Source organism: Numenius arquata, chromosome 9, assembly GCF_964106895.1.
Source record: "Numenius arquata chromosome 9, bNumArq3.hap1.1, whole genome shotgun sequence".
Lineage (NCBI taxonomy): Eukaryota > Metazoa > Chordata > Aves > Charadriiformes > Scolopacidae > Numenius > Numenius arquata.
In genome coordinates this window covers 139,993-162,968 of record NC_133584.1, presented here as the reverse complement: position 1 = coordinate 162,968, position 22,976 = coordinate 139,993, and the positions used below count along the sequence as shown (strand labels likewise).

Here is a 22,976-nt window from a genome sequence, read left to right as displayed (position 1 = left end):
CCTCTCGCTTCACATGACAAGCCAACTGCTTTCTGAAACAGCCTTGATTTGAATATTTACTACACTACTATGAAACATGTACAAGACTGCTGACCAAGCTTTACGCTGGAAATTAAAAGCTTTCTCTTAGCAAGATCTACAAACTTTAAATGGTGATTGAGATAACAAGGCTATGCTTTCTCATAGAACATATTCTATAATGGCTTCACTCAAGTTACAGGCAAAAATATCATCATTTTTAATTGCATCACAGTAGCAGGCAGCAGAGTCAACTGCTTGCTTAGTTTATATGTTAGTTAAAACAGGTTAGGTGGAGAGTAGATACAGTGTGATTAAAGTGCTTCCAGTCTTTAAAAAATTCTTTGTCAAGAAATGCTAGACTTCTTCCTTATACAAACATACTGGGATCTGAGTTCAGGCTTCAAACTGGCCATGCAGTCACCCCCTAACCAGCTTCCTTTGCACGTTTAAGAGCAGATCTGTAGCTCGGGGTCTTGCCTCCAATGTCACCAATGAAGGGACAGTCAGGCAACAGTGAGGACAGGTCAAGAAAACACTCTCCAGGAGATCCTCTTGCAATGGCCTGTTTATGTCAGAAGTCTCAATGGATCTCTTCACAGTATCTTCCCAGCTTCCTCGCAAATCTCTGCATCAGCAGCATCCCATAGGAAAAAAAAAAAGAGAGTCTACAGTTTTATAAACACTGTACAAAACACCCTCCTTTTTGTTTTAAGCCAGCTTCCAGCCTCCTTCCTCCAGCTTCTTTAATGACCCCAGGAACCAAAGAGGGCTCAAGTGCACAAGGTATTTAACACAATTATAAGCAGATCTCCCTTACCCTGCATGGCTTCTGCAGCCCAGCATCTTGAAGAATTCCAATCGCAAGCACTGGCAGCACAACAGCATCCACATGGCTGATAGCGAGCTGGGTTGGGTGCAGTGTTGTTCCCTCGCTCAGGGAACACAACATCCCGGTCTCCCGCTGAAGCCCTGCACCGCATCCCTCCCAGAGACAGGATGCCAGTGACCACGCTCCCACCCCAGGCAGCAACTGCCATCAGCTAACGAAGCATGTCCACACAGCCGGAGCTGAGTGACCAGCCCAGAGAGACATGAACAGACCCGAGCAAAGCCACACAAAGGGCAGCATGCAAAAGAAAGTTCCTTAAAGCTCAGCAAGAAGAATGGCTCTTTAAGACGATGATGGCTCCCCTTGAAGTGGCTGCCGTGAAAATAAGCCTGCTTTGTTTTGATCATCACTTATGTTTCGGTACAAGTTTCACAGATGCTCATGTCAACTATTTCAAGGTTACACTGCAACTAGAATGAGTTTTTCAGTGGTACAGTTCAGACTCAGTACGATCTTCCACATGTTTTTAAATAATGACTAGTTTTCTTTTCAGATCAGCTTTGAAAATGAAAGATCCTAGTGTGTGCAATGGTTAAGAACTGCGGGGAATGGGGCTCAAATTAATTTAAGACTGACATTCAGTGACTCATGGCTGCTGGAATCAGAAGGGCCCAGAACAAGAAATCCACCACAGAGATGGGTTCATCTGCTCGCAGTGCATAAGGGACATGACTCAGAAATCGTCCCAGCATTGCTCAATCGGCTTCAGTGACTCACTCAGCTCCTCTCCAGTCAGCCTTTTCTAGGGAACTTGCCCTATGCTGGGTTTGAGCTTCCTCAGGCTGATAGCTCATTGCAAGACTCAGTTCAAGAGCAAAGCCCACCACTTCAACTGTTTATCAGTAAGTGCCTGGAAACCCAAGCTGGCTCTAGCTGAAGCTTGCGGGTTAATGGTCCATCAACTGCATTTTCAGAAGTTTGCAGCTCTGCTCCTTCTGTTTCACCAGCCTGAACATATGGCGACCCACTCCACACTGCGAGCTACAGCCCTGTTTTCTAGTTATAGTATGGATGGATTTATTCTAGTTAAGGTAAAGAGAAGATCCACATACATGTGGAATTCACACCAGTTGGTGACTAATCGCCTTAATTTAGAAACAACAGACCTCTCCCAATACACTTTGCATTCTTTAAGCAGCTCCATACCAGGGTGGGAGTAAGATCTAACATCTGAACACTGCTCCTGCAAATACCTAAGGCCAACACACTTCCTACTCTGCTGCCAAGTACTCGCACTCCCATATACTTCTATTTCAACCCATAAATAGAAAGGAAAAGGACCATGAAGACCTTCATAGACAGACCACATACTTACACACACTTATAAACCCAACAGGAGTTAAGGAGACATGGAAATGCCTTTCCAAACCGCCTGTTCACTCAAGTGACAATGAGAGCATTAAGATACACCTTTACAGCAACTGTGGCAAAGTTACAACAGTAAGATAGCCAGCTACAAAAAAAGCATGTGTGTAAAACCAAAATGCTGTGATGCGGATTTGAAAGCGTTTCAGCAGTTACATAAGTGAAAAGCAGCAGGATTAGCCGGGCCTGCGATAGCTGACGTGGGAACCTTCTTACAAGAATCAAGAGTACTCCTCTCAAATCACCTCACTGCTCACGCTGTGCGGGGAACAGGCGTTAGGGAGCAACCCTCTCCCAAATTGTCACGGTGCATTAGACAAAGCCCCAGGTGCCAGTCTGGAGCAGGTCAGCTACAGACCATAACCAAGGCTCCAAACAAAGATAAGGATGCAATAAAGCATCTCAAAGTATCTCAAAACCTGCTTTTGTCCACTGATTGTACTCCAGATGGAAAATGCTATTTATGAGGTCTGACCTAAAGACAGGTGGTTCTCCGAAAGCCATCAGACTTTGCCCTCTTGAGACCTACGCTGTGCCACACACTAGGAGTGTGTGGGTGCAGCCAGGACCCTGTGGCTGGGCTGTCAGCAGCTTCATGTCCTGGGATGAACTCTCCTTAGAGTTACCCAGTGAGATGATGCACTAAACGTGCATTTGGCAAGTGAAGATTCAGCAGCTCCCCCCTGCAGCACACAGGAGTCCAGCCTTCCATTTCCATTGCCTCTTTGTGGATTCTGACCCAGAACAGCTGTAGAAAAATGAACACAGAGCATGAAGCATTCTCAGACTAAACAAGGCAGATGTGAGGAACGGACTAACAAGTGTAGTTTCCTCCCTCTGCAGTGGTTGGTTTGTATCTGCAGCAACTCTTTTAGAAACACCACAGCAAACAGAGCCAGTTCTCCAGTCTCTGTCTGGTGCATCAGCCTCCCATGGTCTCTCTGCTGAAGAATCCACAGCATCACACCAGTGACACAGCAGTGTAGTACCACAGTCATCTGTTCATTACGCTACGAAAGACAAAGCTGAATTCTAGCCTAAACCCCAGATATACAGACTTTCAAACAACTGATTTTCTCCAATACATTTGCCCCATAACCTGAAGTCTTTCAGGTGACACCACGCAGGCCATTAATCCTTCCCTGCACCAGCAGGAACAGCACTAGCTTCAGCCTACACCACAGACTTTGGAACACAGCTGTCCGCCTTTTGCAGCTGTATTTGCACAAATGAAAACAAAAAAATTAAAAAAAAAAAAAAAAAGAAGCTGATTTGCTCACAATCATTGCTTAGGAAAAATCATGAACTGTCAGTCAGTTTTCTGCAGTGGTATGAGGCAACGTGGCTGCAGTAACTGCAGCCTCACACCCCAGGCGAGAGATGTACGTCTGGAGGAAACGTGTCATTAGCAATGCCCCTACAGCCTAACGGTACCGGAACCACCATAAACTTGGGTATATATTGGTATTTTTGCCTCAGGAAAGAGCAAATGCACCAATTTCTTTAAGTTCAGTGCAGAAGCTGCTGAACTCGAGTCAGGCCTGGCCATTATGACAGCAGCTCTGCTCAGCGCTCTCTCCTCAGAGATGCAGTGGTAACACAGCAGCTCAAGAGCAGACTGACAGCAGGGACAGGAGCTCTCACACTGCCCCAAACAGCGTAACTACAGTTTCACATTGCCACCCAAGCACCAACAGCCTCGGGATTTGGCAAGCACTGGCAGCATCCTGGTAATCCTGAGTGCATTTGTCCGTTCTTTTTAGAACACACCTCTGGGACCTGCTGGATTTCACTAAGCCAGCTGTGCGGCTGCTGTTCTCACTGCAGATACCTCTCCAGAAGAGTCTGGCACTACAGGTGGTGAAAATAATCACACAACACGATCTACCAGTTACCCTAAACTCAGCCACTGAGGCTGGATCAGCAGAGCTGAGGGGACCCCTTGCCCACATACCCACTGCCAGACAAGCCGTTGGCTTCCCCAGGTTTCCTCTGCCATCAAATACAGGGTATGAACAAACACAAGACGACCAGTGGTGAGAGAAAGACCCGGCTGCTCTGGGCCCTGTCACTCCCATTAAGGGGCTGGAAGTTTCCCACAGCACAGGCATCACTTAGTTTGAATGAAAACAGGAATGCTTATTTCTCTAATCTACACAGCACACCTAGGAAACAGCAATCACAAGTCAGTTAATAAGCTGGGGTAAAGCAACCAACCCTTTTAGTAGTCTATTAAAAGAAAGTTTGAGTTCTGACTTAACAGTAAGACTTCTGTGCATTAATGAGCTTATCTAACTAAGCAGTTCAAGGTACATTAGCTGCCAGCGTTCTTATCCAGGAAGAAGCCAGGAGAGGTATCGCAGCTCCCACCCAGAGGGCGAGGGTAAATCACCAACTGTAACCATTTCTGCATTCCAGAAATCAGTATGATCTTGGACAAGTGACAGCAGTTGAAGCAGGAGGGGGATTAGTCAGGCTGCTCTGGCAAAGTGGAGTTATTCAGAAAACCAGTCCTTTCAGGCTAGCGCTAGCCATTATCAAACCAAAAGGCTTAAGGCTTACAACAATGTCATCACCCCATCGGCTAATCCCAGCATCTAAGCTTTGCTTAGAGGGCTGCATTAGCCACTTTCCAGAAGGCCACGAGCTGCACTTGGTTTTAAACAAGAGTAGCTGCAATCGCTTCATCCTGGGGAAGACAGGCTGTATAATTTAATTAAGCGGCATACCGTGAGCTAAAGAGCTACTGAGATAAACCCATCAGTTCCAGAGAAACCATTCCTATTTTAAACCCAATCCCATAAATCCCTATAACCAGTGGGCAGGAAGAAGAGCACGTTCAACTCCTGCCAGGCTCTCCTCCTACAGTCTACTTCTGCATGCCATACTGCACACAGCCCGTCTCAGGAGTAATGAGAGAGAAATACTGACACAGGGGAACAAGACAAGCTCCCTTACCCTGGTAAAACAGCACAGGAACAGTGTTTAACACACCTCGCCTTATTTTCAGTCCAACCTTATCTGAACAGAATGTCTTCTTCCATTTCTAGCAGTCCTTCCAAGGCAGTTTTAAACTCAGTCTGAAGCAACGTCTACTTGCTTTTCGTTCTTGAGTTAGAAGCCTGAATCGTGACTTGTATTCTATTCGTCTTCTAACAGAAGAGGTTAGAGACGGGGACTGCAGTTTGAGTAACAGCTTATATTCTGCAGACCCGTAATGGTCCAGGTGCCCCGACTCCTTTCTCTACTACTACTGTGGAGCAAATAACTGCATTTCACATTCTGTGCCTCAACCTACAAACTTTTAGCTGAGCTGCTAACCTCCAGGTGAGATCAAAATAATACATCACTTGCTAGCAACTTTTGACTCTGTAGGTCACTCACTAAAGGAGAGAAGCCGGCTCTGCCACACAGACCAATTATATTTTGGCACCCCAGGCTGTACTTCTGTCCATCCTCTACTTAATGCTAAGAGCAGCCTTTAAATACTCTAATGGCTTTTAGTAGCATAAGCTTAGAAAAGCAGTGCAAGATGTGACACAAAAGACAGTCTTGGCTTTATCATTTTTTGATGTATGGACGAGATAAGAAAAGTGTAACTAGGGTCACAGGAAGTTTCTTTAAAAAGCCCATTTTGTTTAGTGATTGTTCCCATTCCATCAAAAAAAAAAAAAAAAAAAAAAAAAACTATCAAACCAGAGTGCATTTCCAGTCATCTATGCTTAGAAGAACTCGAGATGTAACCCTTCACCACCTCAAGACTCGAGTCTTCAAAGGCCAGAATTGTGTTCTCTCAGTAGGAGGAAGCAGCCAGCCATAACACCCTTCACAGATCTCTCAAATGCTCCCTCTGCAAGAAAACATGGCCAGTTTGCAGCCCAAAGGACGCCAGGTATCTTTGTCACTAGATGTCAGTAACATGGCACTTCCCACAGAAGAGAAGCGATGCCTCCCTTCTGACAGGGAAAATATGGAAGTCGGCAGTTTGGCAGCATCTCCGCAGATTAGAGACCGTCCCTCCAAGCAAAACTTGCAGGGACAAGTACAGCTTTTACTATAGGAAAAAATAGCAGCCACAGCTCCAACAGCATTCAAGCAAACGTTGCCCAACCAGACACGTGAGCCCATATGCAGTCAGAAATCTGCAATACCCAGACTTCCGAGCTGCAGAAGCCATCCAGACTCACCTATCTGGGAAAGTTCCAGGCTCGGATTTTGGCAGCCCGAGGCTAAAACTTGATAGCAGCTTTGTCATACTAAAGCAAGCAGAAAACAGATCATAGAATCACACAGCTTATGGGGAGAAGACTAGATCAAAAGCAAGTCATTTCCTAGTAGGGAGAGAAGTCAACCGCACCGGACAACAAGCAGAGGCCGCATTTCCTGCGGCTTTGCTGAATCCAAAAACCCAGCCCAGGGCAGAATGGAAGTGGAAACGCATCTATAAGAGCTGCTGGATAAAAGTCCATTTTAAGCCTCAGAACAAGCACAGTTCAGCATCAGCAGCGCTACGTTCTGCCTCAGCAGGTTTTCCAGGGAGGAAGGTAGAGGGTGCAAGCCATGACCAAGCTAATTCACGTTGGTACCAGCAGGACAAGCAAAGCATTTTAGGGGAAGTTCCCGCCCGATCTGACTGCAAGACCTTTGCTCGGGCTGACCCAGCACATCGGTGCGGGCTCTCCCCGGGTGTCCTCTGCCACACGGAGCCCGACTGTCCCCACCCTCGCCCGGGCAGCACCGCAGGGCTGCCACCCCAGCTATTCTAGACGGACAACTAATAAACCCCCTCAAACCCAAGCAACATGCGAGCGGATGAGCCAGCCTCGGCGGGGCTGGGGTCGCCCAGCGCCCCCCTCACAGACGGCTGAGGAACAGCCCTCCCAGGGGAGCCCCGCTTCCCTCCAACACGGCTGCGGGGGACACCCGCGCCCCTCCTCAAGGGCGGCCGGCAGGGACCTCGCCCTGCAGCAGGGCCCCTCCAGGCCTGTCAGGGCCGCGCCCCGCGGGGTAGGCCCACGGACCCCCACCCCAGCCAGCACCGAGGGAGCCGCCACCCGCCGCAGCTCGGCCAGCGCCCGGGCGCGGCCGCGGAGCACGCCCCATCGCAGGAGGCCGTCCGGAGAAGGAAAGCGGAAGGCAGGCCCCACCGGGGAGCGGGAGGACAGCCCCGGACACCTCACCTGCCGCCGCCCGCCGCCGCCGCTCGCTGCCCAGCGCCCAAGATGGCGGCCGCCGCCCCCCTGTCCCTCTGCGCCCCCCCTATCACTGCAGAGCCGCCGCCGCGCATGCGCCACCCCCGCCCCGCCGCCGCCGCGCATGCGCCACTGCGGGGAGAGGGGAGAGGGCGGGCGGGAGAGCGGCGCGCGCGGGGGCTGCCGGGAGCTGTAGGCCCGCGGCGCGGTGCGCTCTGGGAGCTGTAGTCGGGAGCGGCGCGGCCGCCATGCCCACGCGAGGGGCGAGCGGCGGCTCCGGGCCCGGGGCCTCCTCCGTCTCCGCGGGGGCCGCCCGGCGGGCACAGCGGCGCCCCGGGCGGGGAAGCAGCTCTTATTCCCGGTGGAGGCCCGAAGCCACCGCAGGCCCCGCGCACCGATTCCCCGGGCTCGCCCACTCCCCGCACCGCTGCCAGGGGGCTGCACCCGGCGCCCGCTGTCGGGCCCGTCCCCCGTTCTCCGACCCCCGCCGAGAAACGGGGGACGCGGGGAGCACCGAGCGCCGCGGGGACGGCGGCAGCGGGAAGCCGGGACGGCGCCGGTTGGGGCCCCGGCGCCTCTGGTCACCCCGGGAGGGGGCGGGTTGGAGACGGTCCCCGGTGGCGCTGGGGTCTCGGTGCAGAGCGAAAGGCGGGGGAGGGTGGGCAGAAAAGGAAGCTGAAAAAAAATAAATAAAAAAAAACCCAACACAAGGCAGGAGTCCGATAAAACTATGTTTATAAATAAAAACAAGGAGATTGGTTTTGTTTGTATAAAACCCAGCGGGCAGGGCAGGGCAAGGGCGTGAGCAGGGGCCGGGGGGGCGGCTGGGGGGCTCCGGGGGGCGGGAGCAGGCAGGGGGAGAGGAGAGGCGTCGGGCAGCCACGGGGAGATGAACCCATGGCAGAGGGGCTGCGGGGGCAACGCAGACCCCCGAGGAGCACAATGCATTTCATCTCCAGCGTATAAAAACTGCCAACAGACTGACCAAAGGTGGCGGCGCTTGCAGAGAAAGCCACGGCGACCCAGCGCCGGGGGGTCGAGCCTGTCCGTGCTGTACCGTGCTTGGCCCCGGGCACGGGGAAGGGGCTGCCCCCAGCCCGGGGCACGTCCCCGAGTACCCAGAACAGAAAGGAAGAAGGGCAGGGAGCACCGGAGCCAACAGATCCTCTGTTGGATACATCCGCAGGCTCCCAGCGCAGAGGCCAGGGTCCAGGCTGCCGCCCCGGGGGGCTCCTGCTGCCGCCCCTCGCAGCCCGGAGGGAGCGGGACCATCCCGGCTCCGTCCCAGAGCCTCGTCCCTCCCGGCAGAGGGGGAGGCAGACCCGGGCCCCACGGAGGGCACACACAGGGGACCTCCACCTTTCCCCAAAGCACGAAATCGAACCATTTGTGCCCCCCCTCGCCTTGTAACGCCGTCCAGGCCCGTGAGGACGTCACATTGCTGAGCAGCAGCGCGGCAGCAGGAGGGAGAGGGCCTCGGCTGCCGCTGCCAGGCAGGGCACAGGCAGCAGCATGTCGCAAGCAGAAGGGCAAGGAGCAGGACGGAGGGAGCAGAACCCTGCCCTTAAACCCCTCCCCGAGCACCCGAGGGTAGGGCCCCGGGTCGCACAGGACCGTGCAGGGACCCTCCACCGCTCCGGGATGAAGGCAGAGTGACGGCCCCAGCCCCGAGACCCATGGCCCAGACAAGGTGAGGAGGGTTCTGCTACGGGGCAGCGTCAGGCTCGGACCTGGCCCAATGTGTGGGCACGAGGAGGGAGGCAAGAGGGAAGTGGCGGCATCTCTCCACTCCCCAGAGGCACTGAAGCCCTAGAACATTCGTACATTAGCCAAAAGGCAACTACAACGGGATTTAAAACGCATATATAAGGCTGGTCCCTGCTCCCCTCTCAGAGCTGCAAGAAGGGCAGGGAGTCTTCCGCGAGGGGGAGGAAAGAAGCCATCTTCAGCGCCATGCGTGCCCAGCGCCCGTGGAGCTCTGTGTCCTCCTGTCGGGCCACGCCACGCTCCAGCTCTCCCCCCCACAGGCGGCAGGCTCAGAGAAAGTCAAACACCCCGTAATTCTTTGCTGCTTGATAGAAGAAACACAAAAGGGTGAAAAGAAAGAAGAGATGTTTAGGGTGGAAGGACCGAGGCAGCAGCGACACACGGGCAAGCAGCACAGGGCGCTGGGACGGATGCGGATTAATGGGGTTAGCGAGGACGGCAGGAGGGAATCACCATCGGCAATACACAACTCTGGTGGCGGAATGGGCTGGCAGCGCCCAGCAGGCCTGCCAGGCCCATCCACCCCGCTCGAGGAGGGATTAGAATCAAGGTTTAGTTCCATTTATTATTTTTTTTTCCCTTTTTTTTCTTTTCGTTATCAAGACCAAAAAAAAAAAAAAAAACCAAAAAAAAAAAAACCCCAAAAAACAAGGGGTGAAGCCAGGGCTGGTCCTAGGAGACAAACGACAGGGATGGAGGGGGGAAAGGAAGGGGCAGCAGACAGACAGGGGACGGGCGCTTCACATTACATCCACAAAGAACTCACTGGGGTTGCCCATGGCCATTCGGAAGGACTGTCTACTGGCCGTCAGTTCAGGGGGCACAGAGGCCAGGTCACGGCCCGGCGGTGCCCCGGGGGGGCCCATGGCTGACGGCGGCGGAGGCATCAGCAACATGGGGGGGCTGAAGAGAGGGGGGAGGCCGGGCGGCCCGTAGGACTGCTGGCTGTGGTGGCTGCGGATGCTGTGAGCCAGGGAGTGCTGGCTGCGCTGGCTGTGCTGGCTGGCCGGCACCGAGCGCTCACTGGCCGCGCGCTCGCGCCGCATGCTGCTCCTCGTGGTGTGGTCCGACTCGCTCCCGCTGCCGCCCGACTTGGACTCCCCAGTCTTCTCTCTCTCCTTCCTCCTCTCGCTGCCACTGCGATTGGAACCGCTGCTCCGGCTCCCTGCGAAGCGCACAAGGCAGGGTTAGGTGACAGCTCAGACGAGCCAGGAAGGAAGGACGGACGCTTCTCCGGCCCGAGGGGACCTACAGCACAGCCATCTGCCAGCACAGACCCTGCTCTCAGCCTCCTTTTGACCCTGAGTCCCACAACCCTTCTGAGATGGCTTTTGCCCTGGCTTCCCCCACGCACAGGGCCTTGCCTACGCAGCCTTTCCCTGCACCTGCAGGCATATTTCAGTCCCGTCCACTCACCTTCACTGTGCTGGCTGCCTGCACTGCCCCCTCCGTAGCTGTAGCCTGGGTCCGGGAAGCCGGGGTGGGGGTTGTATGGATGAGGTGGTGGATACTGATACGGGAAAGCCATAGGCCAGGGTGCAGCTCCCGGGTGGGGGAGCGGAGCCAAAGTGTCCTGATCGGAGGCGCCGCTGGAGCCGTCGTGATCGTGAAGAGACAGATTAGCCATGTCTGGAAAAAAGCAGAGAAAAGGGGTTAACCCAAGCAGAACGAGAACCACGTGTGATAAAGCAGCTCCCTGTCCACTCTTGCTGACGGACAAGGATGAGGTGTACAAGGAGATGCAAGACGTTGGCACCCCCCTGATAGTCCGTGCAACCATTTGTGCTTCCTGGCCGTGCCGGTCGGAGCTGCCACACTAATGCAGAGACCAGCTTGGTGGAAAGGACCACATCAGAGTTACGGTTCACCCTGCCAATTACCTCCCCCAACCCTCTTATTTGAGCAGAACACAGTTGTCTGAGCACCACCCCTCTGCCAGCACTGGAAGTTCAGAGCCTGGAGACAAAGTCAGTTAAGACTAAGACTCTGCTATGGCTGCCCAGGAGAAAAGACCACAGAGTAGGTGACAGCGTCATCTTCCAACTTCACCACACCAGCAGCATGACAAGGGAGCTGGGATGTTCTTCCTCACTCTTTAACAGGGTCTTTAGAACAAGGGGCCCAGCCTGATGGCAATGGTGGTAGCTTTGTCCCCACAGTGTTAGCAGGGCTCTGCAGGACCTCACCCCCCCTCCATTCCCTCCCACCCACGCACGCCAAGTGCCATACTTCCACAGAGGTCCCCGAAGATGTAGTAACATTGCTCCGAGAAGGTGATCTTGTTCACGGTGTGTCGGATGTAGCCAGCCTTCAGCAGATTGCTGGCATATTTGCGGGATTCACGGCGGTCTGTAAAGCCCTCCACGTGGTGATAGAGCCAATCCACAACATCCGAACCTGCCACCAAACACCAGAGTTAAATACAGCAACAGAGAAGAAGGCAGTAGCCCTTGAGGCCACACTGGAGCCAAGAGAAAGTGCGCCAAAAGGCGAAAAGGGACTGCACAGCCAAAGGTTCAGTTTGCGACTCTGGTCTGGTCAACAGTTTACGGTGACAGAGATGCTCCCATGGGCATCTGCTCAGAAAACAGGCCACCCGTTCCCCAGTCCCTGCCCCTGCCGCCGGCAGCACAGACACTTACCAATGAAGGCATTGGGGATGGTGATCTTCAGCCACATGCGGTCACGCACCTCCAGGCCTGACTCTGGGGAGGCCATGGCTTTGACAATGGTGGCCATGTCGCTGTGGATGGACAGGTGAAAGTCATCGAGGCCTGTGGTGTGGACGAAGGGAAGGGAGGCAGAGATGAGAGGAGACAGAAAAGACAACAGGGTACACGGAAGCATCACACACAGGAGGAATGGGCCAGGGAACAATACATCGCAGCCATGTACATGCGTCTCGGGGCGCATGCTGTGTAACCCCCCTTCCAGCCTTCCCATTTTGTCCTTCCCCTGTCAGCCATGTCACCTTGTGCAAAACCCAGCCTAGAGTCTCCTTCCTTCCAACCAGTCCCAAGCAGCTGAGATCCAAAAGTTGCCAGGTGAGCCCACGCAGCCCAGCAAGGGGATTCTCCACTCCTCACAAACCTACAACAAACTCCTGGCTTTTTGCCCCGGCTCTCTAGACCCTTGCTTCAGGGCTCTGTACACTGCAATCACCCAAAACTTCAGAAAGCAACCAAAAGAGCCCTGTGCTCAGCAGGACCCTGCCCCACTGCGAGGCTCTTTGCTCCCAGTTGCCTCCATCCTGCCCCATCTGCTGTCTGGGAGGGAAACTGCCGCAGGGAGAAGCCGACTCCCTATGGTCTGTTGCTCTCAGCCGGTAACCCCTGACTGCTCTGAGCCTTTCCTCCGCACCCACCACAACTCCCAGGTTGCACCCAGGCTCTTCGACTCTCCTTATGTACAGGGCTGAAAAAGGTGGTATTAATTCACCCAGCCGAAACTCCCCCTGATCCCAGTGCCTGCCTGGTGAGAGCTAGCTCCCCCTCAGTCCCCGAGCAGGGCAGACCTTGCCCATCCCAGCTGCTCCCAGGCAGATGTATTGCTCCCTTTACAGCACAGTGGAGGCGAGGAAGCCGTGCAGCGGGTGGAGCACGGAGGCACAAGGACTTACGTTCGGTCTCTGGGATGGAGCTGGTGATGGAGGAGCTGGTGGAAGTGATTGTGCTCATGGATGGACTCATACCGTACGCTGGGTAGGTGCCAGTCATCGCTGCTGTGTGAGACACCCAGGCTGCCGGGTCGATGGGCCGGATGGGCTCACCTGCAGTGAAGAAAGAGTCAGTCAGCGGCTATAAGAAATTATCCCCTCATCAATTCAGCCTCTGGGGAGGGACAGGGACTCAGCGCAGGCCATTCCATCCCCGGTATCTGCCGGGACTCACCCGGATCGGAGCATGGAGAGTCTGGCCCAGCCCAGATCCGCTGGGGAGCAACTGGGAGAGAAAGAAGAGAGGGAGGGTCAGCAGGAGAGGTGCAGAGGGAGAGATCCCCCTATGGCTCAAGGGGGGGTTTCTCTGTCCTCTGGCGCCCCGAGCAAGTGACCCCCCTGCCCCAGTGAAACGCGTCCCCAGCGTGATGTGGGAAGGAGGGCTGGGCTTATGGGCATTTTGGCCTGGGAATTGGACACAGCAGCCTCCTAACAGGAGAGCTGAAACCCCACCAAACCCCAATTCAGTGCCACGTGGAGTCACACACACACAGGGGAGGAACAAGACAACAACCAAGTAAGTGCTTAAGGCAGGGCTCTCACATGAGCTGGGCACCAGCGCTAAGGGTGGGTCAGCTATCCACTTACTCCTGGGTAACGAGAAGCAGCCCCGGGGGCTGGGGTCCCAGCACTTGGCCACCGTCAGGGTGATGGGCCTGCAACAAAAAAGGCCAGAGTTAGAACAAGAGCCCAGCGACACAAAGCCCTGCACAACAGGTGGGTGCTGTATCCTGGGAGACAGGGAGAAGCTGCCAGTACAGTGCCCTTGTCCCCCTCCAGCTATGGATTTCCTTAGTAGCACGGACAAAATGATGTGACCCTGCTGCGGGTTGCTGATGACCCTAATGACACAGCATCCCCATGAAAAGGGGGCACAGACCCCAATTCACCACCATTGTGTTGGCTGCAATTCTTGCTTTGGGCACAAAAACCCAGGAATCGAAGCAATACCAAAACCCTAAGTTCTGAGCTGCTGCAGAGCCACTGGCAGACACCACTCACACCCCCCAAGCACACACCGTACAGCTGCCCGTGGGGGTAAGGAACAACCCCAGTGCTTACCCCGGCTTGTGCACAATCTCCCTCAGCACCCGCACAGCATCATCGTTGCTCATGTTCTCAAAGTTGATGTCGTTTACCTGCAAACAATGCAAAGAGGTGAGTTCCAGAGATGTGACCAGAGGCTGAGCTCCGTACTCAGCTCAGCAGTGACTCAGCTTCCCTCTCCCGAGCGCAGCTTCCTGGGTTTAGCCTGCCAAAGTGCACAGGGAGGCTTCTGGGTCTTTTCGTACTGCTTTCCCCGGCCCAAAGATGGAGATATGTGGGCGAGAAGTACCTGCAAAAGCATGTCTCCTGGCTCAATCCTGCCATCAGCTGCCACAGCACCACCCTTCATGATAGAGCCAATGTAAATGCCTCCATCCCCACGCTCGTTACTCTGTCCCACAATAGAAATGCCCAGGAAGTTGTATTTCTCTGCAGGGATGGAAAGAGAAAGAAGTAAGACACCATAAAGCAGCAGGCACAGAGCCCTAACCTCAGACAAACCACATGCTAACGATGACTGCTCACACCCCTGTCCCAGAGGGATGTCCTGGGACGCAGACTCTTGAAAGATCAGTGCTTCAAGAAAAGCCACTCTCCTACAGAATCCATCCCCTCACTCCGCCCCACATGAGTTCTCTGTGCCCCCTCCACCACCCGGTCTCGCTCGGAAGGACTGTAGGCTCCACGCACACCTCCCACTCACCCATGTTCAGCGTGACTGTGATGATGTTCAGGGACATGGTGGAGTCTGTGATGCTGCTGAAGGACGATGACTGCAACATAAGTGGAACATGAGATGTCCTCCTGTGCCTCAGCAACATTCCCAGCCCCAGCTCCCTCCACTTGTGCTCCCTGTGGCACCACAACCACAACCCACAACTCCATCCTTACGCTCAGAGCTTTGCAGAGCCACAGAGCATAAGCCACCGTCCTTACCACCTCTCCACACCCAGGACAAGGTCTGTGGTCTCCCAGCTTTTGAGGCTACATTGGCTTGGGAAGGGTTTCATAGAATCATAGAATGGTTAGAGTTGGAAGGGACCTTAAAGATCATCTAGTTCCAACCCCCCTGCCCTGGGCAGGGACACCTCCACTAGAGTGGGTTGCTCAAAGCCCCATCCAGCCTGGCCTTGAACACTTCCAGGGATGGGGCAGCCACAACTTCCCTGGGCAACCTGTTCCAGTGCCTGACCACCCTTACAGTAAAGAATTTCTTTCTAGTATCTAATCTAAATCTTCCCTCTTTCAATTTACAACCATTACCCCTCGTCCTATCGCTACACTTCCTGACAAAAAGTCCCTCTCCAGGTCTCCTGTAGGCTCCCTTCAGATACTGGAATGGATTTACAGCACTTTATGACTTGGCTTGGACGCCACCCGTCCCCAGCTGCGCCCGCAGCAAACACCACCAAATCCCTGCTCAGCCCTGGAGCACGGAGTGGGGAGACCCACCAAGCAGCCCACCCTGCCCTCCCCAGGACAGCCAGCCCCCGGGTACCCGCTCAATGCGTGGAGCCTTCTGTTTCCGCCGGCGCCGCTTGTGCCTCCTCATTAGACGGGAAGCACTGCTTTGCTCTGTCGAACTGCTAAACCTAGAGGCAAAAACCAGAGAGTCAGCTCTGCTGCTGCCAGGGTGGTGGCTCTGGCAGCAAGGGAGCCAAAGAAATGGCCCAGGGAATAGAGGATGGCAGGGGCAGAACATGTACGTGGGGGACAGAAAACAGCAGAGGGGGCTGCTGGCTGAGACCTGAGAGAGAGGCAGGTCTGAGCATGGACAATGGAGCCCTGCAAAGGCATCTCTCTGTGCTGGGAGGCAGGGGAAGCCTGCAGGACCTGAGCTCTCCTACCTGCTGGTGGAATCATCTTCATCCGAATCGAAGAAGCTGGTGGTCTCCAGCTCACTGCTCATGAGCGTGGAGGAGCTCTCGTACCCGCCCAGGTCTCGGCGTCGCTCTCCCTTCACTGTCCCGTTCACCCTGGGTGCTATGAAAAGACAAGACTCAGCGTGCTCGAGGCAGGCCACAAGGAAACAACCCCTTCCCCTACAGCAGGGCTCATGGCAACCTTCTCAGAACAAATCTGGCCACCAGGTAATCCCATCTAGAGCCAGCCGGCTCCGAGTCCGCCCTGGGATCAGATCCATCTTCTGTGGGATGCCTCTTTTATCACTGGAGGATGGGGAAGAGGCTGACGGGCCATTGGAGCAATGCTGCTAAACTCGTGGAAGATCCGCAGCTGGTTCCTTGGCAGAGCAAGGAGCAGCACAGAGCGGCAAGGCTACAGCACACTGCTCTTCAACTAAGGACTGAGGCACTGCTGCCTCCTGCTCTCCAGGCTTCTACAGGAGACATCTCCTTTGCCCCAAAGGTTTCAACACCAAGCTCTGATACAACAGAGGTGTCAGATCCTGCCTCCAACATGAGGCTATAGCCTCAGATCACTGAACAGCCCTTCTAAGCTGGGAAGGTTCTGCAGAGCAAAGAGAGCTGCTCCATGCCTGGAGCTGGTGCCCCCACGGTGCCACAGCCCTGCCCTGCAGAGCTCTCGCCACGTTACAGACACTCACCGTGCTCAGGCCCATCCTTCCGACGGGGTCGTTCCCTTTGCGACGACACCACCGAGTCTGTCTCTGTCTCATTGTCCAGGTTTTCCCGACTCCCCCCAGTGTTAGGGCTGCAATGAGATAAAAGGAGCAAATACGTCCAACAGGGAACAACTTAAGCAGGCTCTCTCAGCCTCTGTGCTGGCTGGCACGAGCCTCCAGCCATCAGCTCTCTCCTTCTTGAGGGACAGGAGCAGAGACGATGGGGAACAACCACAGCACATCTGTGGTTGGGCAAGGGACCGGGAGAAGCTGTGCTAGCTCTTTGCCAACTTCCCCGCAGTATTTCCAGCACGCCCTTGCTTGTGGAATAATGCAGCTCCACTTCGAATCTCCTCCCAGCCCCATCCTCCTCCCCTCGACCTGACTGTGATCCCTGCCAATTTGGGCAAGAGTGTTCCAGCCCCAGCTCTTTACAGCAAAGTTACCTTGGGTCCCTCAGAAACCAGGATAGGTGTCCAGACAACTTACTGGAAAGAGGGGGGCCTGGAGTCTCCGATTCCTCCCGTGCGCTCCATGGAGGGTGGCAGCTCTGTCTGGTTATCGGCACAGACTGAGCCAGCATCCGAATGGGAACCCTCCGCAGACACCAGCTGGAGGGATGAGAGACAGAGAATGAAATGGATGAGGCACTGGGAACACACTTTCGAGAGTGGCCAAACGAGCTGGCCAGAAGCCTGCCTGGCCCAGGATCTCGTCTCTGACGGTGGACAATAGCAGATGCCCAGGAGCAGGTACGGAACAGGCCAAGCATGTAGCAACACTCCCCCTCAGCACCTTCCCAGACGCCGGCTATTTGTGGCTCAGGAATGGCTGACCCAGCGGTGAAGCCAGGGTTGCCGACAGCCCTGACACCATCTGCAAGCCCACGCTGGGCAATTCTTACACACGTGCTGTAGCAAGGAGTGGATTCCCCTAGTTCTTCTTGCATTGGAAGAGGCGGCCACCAGTCACTCCTTTTCTTGACTTCACCAGCCTCCATGCCTTTGCTTCAAGCTGTGGGACCCAGCAGGACTTTCACCTTCCCAGCCCATGGGAGCTGGGGGTAACAGAGCTCAGGGCTGAGGGTGGCTCTGAAACAGGCTCCGACGTGCTCTTTTTCTGGCTTCCACATGTACTTCAAAAACTTTCAGGTTGTGCCTGGATAATCGGCTTGGGCACAACCTCCAGCCAACCTCTGAGAGGCTCAACAGCTTCCCCAGCACAGAAATTCAAGAAAGGGTCAAACCCCAGGAACTCTTTATACCAGCCATGCTTTGGGACAGCCCAGGCACCCTTGGATCTGTAAACCACCAATTTCAGGGCTCAGGGAATGAGGTGGAGCCTCTCCCAGGAGGAATGGGCTCACCAGTGGGATGAAAGAGAGGACAGCTCAAATGAGCTCAACGGAACGCGGTTTCCCCAACATCGCTCCCTATCCAAGTTTGCGCTCTCCCCACTTTCCAGCTGCACTGAGCAGGGCTAACCCCAACAGGGCCGGGCAGGAAAGCAACAAAAAGCCCTTTTCTTGCAAGAGACATTCGGGAACCTCCAGAGCAGAGGTAACAGAACAGAGCCCACACCCTTTGCCAGGGACAAGCCAGAGCTCACGAGTGAGGGAAGATCAATGTCTGTCTTCAGGGACCTTCCAATGTGCTTTTCCCATCTGCTCACGCCTGTCCCCCGCATGGCACAGGCAAGCAGGGGGTGGCTCTCCCCGGTGTCAGGGAGAAACCGCAGGTTCCCACCCCAGACAAAACAGGCTGGGGGTCAGCCTGGAGCCCGGGAAGGGGGCAGGACAGGGTCCGTGGGCTTCAACCAGCTGCCGAGCCACCAGCCATCACAGGAGAGTTCTGATCCAACAGAGACGAGGGATGCCCCACTCTGGGTCAGGACAGAGGGATCATGACACACGGGCTGGAAATGAGCTGATAGCACTGCCCAAACCACAACACCCAGTGTAAAGGCAGAGACAGCTCTGCTGCTCACTGGTGAGGAGACCACATCTGCATGGAGGCAGGAGAAGATGCCCGTTTACACAGGTCTTGAGCGCTTCCCAGCATCGCTGATGAGACACAGAGTCATGCCCTGCCCACCTTTAAGAACTGGGGAAACCACGATAAAGGGGATGATGGGCCCCGCAGATCATCATTAGGGCAGGGTGTCCTGGTTTGAGTGACACAGGACTGATTTATCTTTCAGTCATTTTACTTTTCAGTAAGGTCTCTTCTAATGCTTGGAAAAAACTGCATTTTAGAAGACTCTAGTCTCTGAATTTGCAAAAATATTTACTTTACAGCCAGCTCTGGTGAGCGGGTTTCAAGGTCTCGGTGTTTTCGAGCCCTGCCAAGTGCAGGGACGAGGAGAAGCGAGACCCAGGCACTTGACCCAGGCTGCCAAAGGGTTATTTCATACCATTAACATCACATTCAATATAAATTAGAAAGTTTGATGAGTTCTCTCTCTCTCTCTCTCTCCCTCAATGGCTGCCTTGCCCCGGTGCCGGAGCCCTGAGCCCTTCCCTCCCTCCCGAAGCCGCAGCGCTCACAGGGTCCCACACTGGCTGTCCCTGCGGGGGGTGCATGGCTTCCTGATTGATGATGGGATGGGCTGGGGATAGTCCTTGTGTATTTTATGTTGGTATTGGGTTCGATATTGGTTCTTTAGTATTATTAATGTTAACTATTTAGTTATTCTATTAAATCTATTTATATTTCAGCCCTTTTTTTCCCCTTGTTTTTCCTCAATTCCTCTTCCCATGTGGGGAGGGGTCAGCAAGTGATAGAATAATTGTCTAAATTACAATAAATTGTCGTGGGTTCCTCAAACCATAACACAGTGGGAGAGAGGTCTGCTGCCAGGGAGGACTGGAACAGAGACAGGGATGCAGTCAGGGCAGGGAAGACAGAGCAGCCCTGAAAAAGCCAGAGCCAAGGCAGCAGACAGGGCAGAGAGCACCCTGGGGTGTCAAAAGCCGCAGAGCCCGTCCCACGAGCCCCAGGACAAGCCCAACGGCTCCTGCTCTCACTACAGTCTAACCAGCTCATCTCAGCTTCTGCTCTGCTGCTCCCCACACCTTCCCGGTGACTCGTCTTCCCAGGACACGTCCCACTCCCTGAGGGCCACATCCCTGCTCCAGCAGCCACTGCCTGGGAGCACCAGGGAGGTGAGATCATGGCAGGGGCCAGTGCTGCCACAGAACGCTCTGCGCTTGCAGATATCAAGACAAGACCAGGCAAACAGATCTGGTCCAAGGGAACTGGCTGCAGGCAGCTGTCAAACAGCAGCGAGGAGAGGGGGAGAGGGGGTGTTCCCAAGCAGGGGGACTGATGCTGCCTTCCTGTAATGATTCTGGGGCTGGGATTTCCTCCAGGGAAGGTTTTGATAACCACCTAGCACTTTTCCTGCCTCTTGCACTTGTCAGGAAATACTCACTTGGATCCAAGCCCCCATCTTTCCCTCTGGCTAAAATTAGTACCAAGTTCCTAAAATAGCCTCATCCCAGCCTGTCTGGCAGAAGCAGCAAAGCAAGTGTCCCCCCCAACCCCCAAACCACCCACAGACAAGGAGACTCTCAGCACGGATAGAAAAAGAGACCATCAGCTGTGCTTAAAGGTCTCTGGGACTGCCGTCACCTCCGTGTGTGAGAGCTGGCAGCGGTGCGAACTCCGGGCACGAGTTCCCCACAAGGAGCCAGAGCAGCAGCAGCGTCCGTGGCACCCACGCTGAGCAGAGAGAGCCCCTACGAGGAACGCCAGCGGCTGTGCAGATGCATGGACCACGAGGAAAAGCGTGCCAGGTTAAAAAAGAGCAATGGAAAGGATTCAGCGCCTCTGGGACTCCCCACGAAGCAGGTGAAAAGAAAAGGCAGCTGGAAAGGGATGAGCGGGGAGACCTCTCAGGGCAGATTCAGCAGCAGCAGCGGGGATGGTGGCTGGGGGCCAGACAGCCCGTTTTCTGAAGCGCTGGGTAACCGCTAGAGGGAGGGCAGCCAGCGCTGGCCACCGGCCGCTGGCCCTTTGTGTGGGAGCCCCGTGCCCACGGGCAGGACTTCAGCCTGGGCCTGTCCCCAGCCAGCACCCGGCAGCGCCCACCCGCCCCCCAAACAGCCACCTCACGGACCCCCAGCCGAGGCCTCGCCGTTTGGCGTGGGGATGGAAGCAGCATTGGGTCTGACCCAGCCTGATCTGCTGAGGATTCTCACTGTTTAGGGGCTATTTGGTGCCCTCTGGAAAAAGGCTCTTAGCATCTTGGTTCTAACTCCTGGTGTAGATCCACGCACCCCCATCAGCACAAACTGCAGCTCAGCAGAGGGCAAAATGGAGACGGAACACCTTTCTCCCCCCTCCCCCCCAAAAAAGTGGGTCGCAGTGAGGGCAGAGGGAGGCATGCGGGCAGGGGACAGAGCACGTGCATGGCATGGCACGGCACCGGGGGAGAAGCTGGTCCTGCAGCTGCCCAGGCAGTACCTTCAGTCTTCAGGGCAGCCAAATCCAGTCCGCTTCACCAGCACTAGAGTCACTTAAGCCCTTTGCGCCCGTCACCGGAGCAGGACTTTCCTTGGAAAGCTGACCCTGCCATAGGGGCAGAGGGGTTACGCTGAGGACAGGCGGGGACCACCACCTCTGCCAGGCTTCAGTGACCGTGAGCTCTCCACAGAGGATCCCACACCGTCCCCGGCATGAGGACCCAGCACCAGGCAGCCCCTCTCCAGCTGAGGGACTGGAGCATGGCAATCCAGCTCATCAGCTTCGTTAGCAGCCAGCACTTCGGCAGTCGGGAGCAGTCCGCAGGCCTCACTGGGCACTAAGGAAGCCGGCAGTGGCTTTCAGAGAGGCAGAAACGGGCAGCGAGACACGGAAGGAGCGGCGTGCTTACCCAGGACACCACCCGGCCGTTGAAGCAGGGAAGCTTGGCATTGTCATCCGAGATTTCTTCTTTCACCACCCTGCAGAGGGAGAGCAGTCAGTCAGAGCCGGGCCCGGGGCTTCGGGGGAAAAGGAGACTGTCCCAGGGGGGCGTTTGTACCCAGCTGTGGGCAGCCCGGGCCTGGGGACGGGCAGCCCCCTCTGCCCACAGCACCACGGGCAGCTGGAGGGGGCAGAGCAGGCTCTCCCATGGGCACCCAGCTGTTTTGCCCCCAGATTCACATTTTAATCGGTCCGCAAAAAAATTCAGATGCATGTTTCCATCAGTTTGCTTATTTCTAAAGAAATCTACCAGTTCGCTTATTTCTAAAGAAATACATAATTTAAACCTCTTCATAACGATCTGAAAGAATCACAATCTATGCCAGAGATTTCTAGTAGATGAAAGTGAAATACATTAAACACGCTGCCTCCCAAATGTTACTGATGATTTTTAATTATGTACATAATATTTCAACATCACTTCAAAGCTTTATAGTTGTGCCACGATGTCATGCTCCCGCGCCACACAAACAGCTGTGTTATTATCAGCCTTCCTAGTGGAAGGAGCAGATAATCTTCTTCCCCCAACATTAAAAACATCAGTTTTTCTCTGGGAAGAAAATGTATTCTTTCTATTTTAAATATCATCGGGCACCTAAATACTTTTCCACAGCGAGTCTGCAAACTAGTAAACTCACCAGATTCAATTAATACCATCTTTGATAAACGAAACAATGGCAAAATAGGCTTTAACAAGTTCATTTTTTTTCCTACTCAATGACAACATTTTATGCACTCTCATTTAATACAAAGACATCTTACAAGTAGTTTGTGATACTAATTTCCCCTTCCAAGCTGTATCTAAGGTAGCTTGACACATATTGTGCTTAAAAAAATAATGTAATAATAAACAGTGAGTAAATTATGGTTTGGGGGAAAAGAATCCAACAGAAAAAGAACAAAAGAATGAATGTGAAGCTAAGGGAAATTACGTATGAAAAAGAAGTAGCTTGTAAGTAACTAAACACACAGAGATGGGATCCCATACACAGCTCGGAAGGGTCCCCAGGCCAGTCCCCAGCTCAGGGAGGACAGAAGCGGAGGCGAGCGTGGGGCACGGAGCTGTGACCCACTGCCCAGGCTGCCCGGCCACCGGCACGGAGCAAGAGCACGCCAGGGCCGGAGCCACAGCACCCTGTGCTGCTGGCTGTGCCCGCCGGCACGCTGCCGGCTGCCAAACCGTCACAGAACGCAGGATGGCGAGGCTCACTGGCACTCGCAAGGCATCGGCCAGAGGCAAGTGAGCAGTGCTGGAGGAGCAAAGCCCGGGAGCAGGCTCGCTCCCCCCTGCCAGCCGCAGGTTCCTCCAGCGTCACCACGCTCCGCAAAGGGCCGTCTCTCGGGGAGAAAGGCAGCATGTGCCCATGTCTCTGCTGGCACTCAGAGTCCCTACCCAAACCAGAGGGCCAGCAAAGGACCCGGACACGCG

At 54.6% G+C, this 22,976-nt stretch overlaps 2 protein-coding genes across 4 annotated transcripts in view; both read right to left on the bottom strand.

Moving 5' to 3' along the window:
* The window catches only part of AP2M1 (adaptor related protein complex 2 subunit mu 1), a 28,035-nt gene extending 20,493 nt beyond the window's left edge, over window positions 1-7,542 (bottom strand). For 2 of the 3 annotated variants that reach the window (XM_074153957.1, XM_074153959.1), the window contains exons 1-2: window positions 7,456-7,542; window positions 6,463-6,531 (exon numbers count right to left, since the gene is read on the bottom strand). The gene's annotated coding sequence lies outside the window, so the exon portion shown is untranslated. The remainder of the gene's footprint in view (window positions 1-6,462; window positions 6,532-7,455) is intronic. The other variant, XM_074153958.1, reaches the window with a different exon arrangement.
* Window positions 7,543-9,503: 1,961 nt separating this feature from the next.
* The window catches only part of DVL3 (dishevelled segment polarity protein 3), a 31,244-nt gene continuing 17,771 nt past the window's right edge, over window positions 9,504-22,976 (bottom strand). The window contains exons 2-17 of the mRNA XM_074153275.1: window positions 21,456-21,525; window positions 17,070-17,191; window positions 16,563-16,669; window positions 15,844-15,979; window positions 15,495-15,588; window positions 14,700-14,769; window positions 14,286-14,425; window positions 14,012-14,088; window positions 13,493-13,605; window positions 13,125-13,175; window positions 12,854-13,003; window positions 11,877-12,008; window positions 11,464-11,631; window positions 10,651-10,863; window positions 10,001-10,399; window positions 9,504-9,538 (exon numbers count right to left, since the gene is read on the bottom strand). Of these exons, the coding sequence (XP_074009376.1) occupies window positions 9,504-9,538; window positions 10,001-10,399; window positions 10,651-10,863; window positions 11,464-11,631; window positions 11,877-12,008; window positions 12,854-13,003; window positions 13,125-13,175; window positions 13,493-13,605; window positions 14,012-14,088; window positions 14,286-14,425; window positions 14,700-14,769; window positions 15,495-15,588; window positions 15,844-15,979; window positions 16,563-16,669; window positions 17,070-17,191; window positions 21,456-21,525 (2,077 nt within the window). The remainder of the gene's footprint in view (window positions 9,539-10,000; window positions 10,400-10,650; window positions 10,864-11,463; window positions 11,632-11,876; window positions 12,009-12,853; window positions 13,004-13,124; window positions 13,176-13,492; window positions 13,606-14,011; window positions 14,089-14,285; window positions 14,426-14,699; window positions 14,770-15,494; window positions 15,589-15,843; window positions 15,980-16,562; window positions 16,670-17,069; window positions 17,192-21,455; window positions 21,526-22,976) is intronic.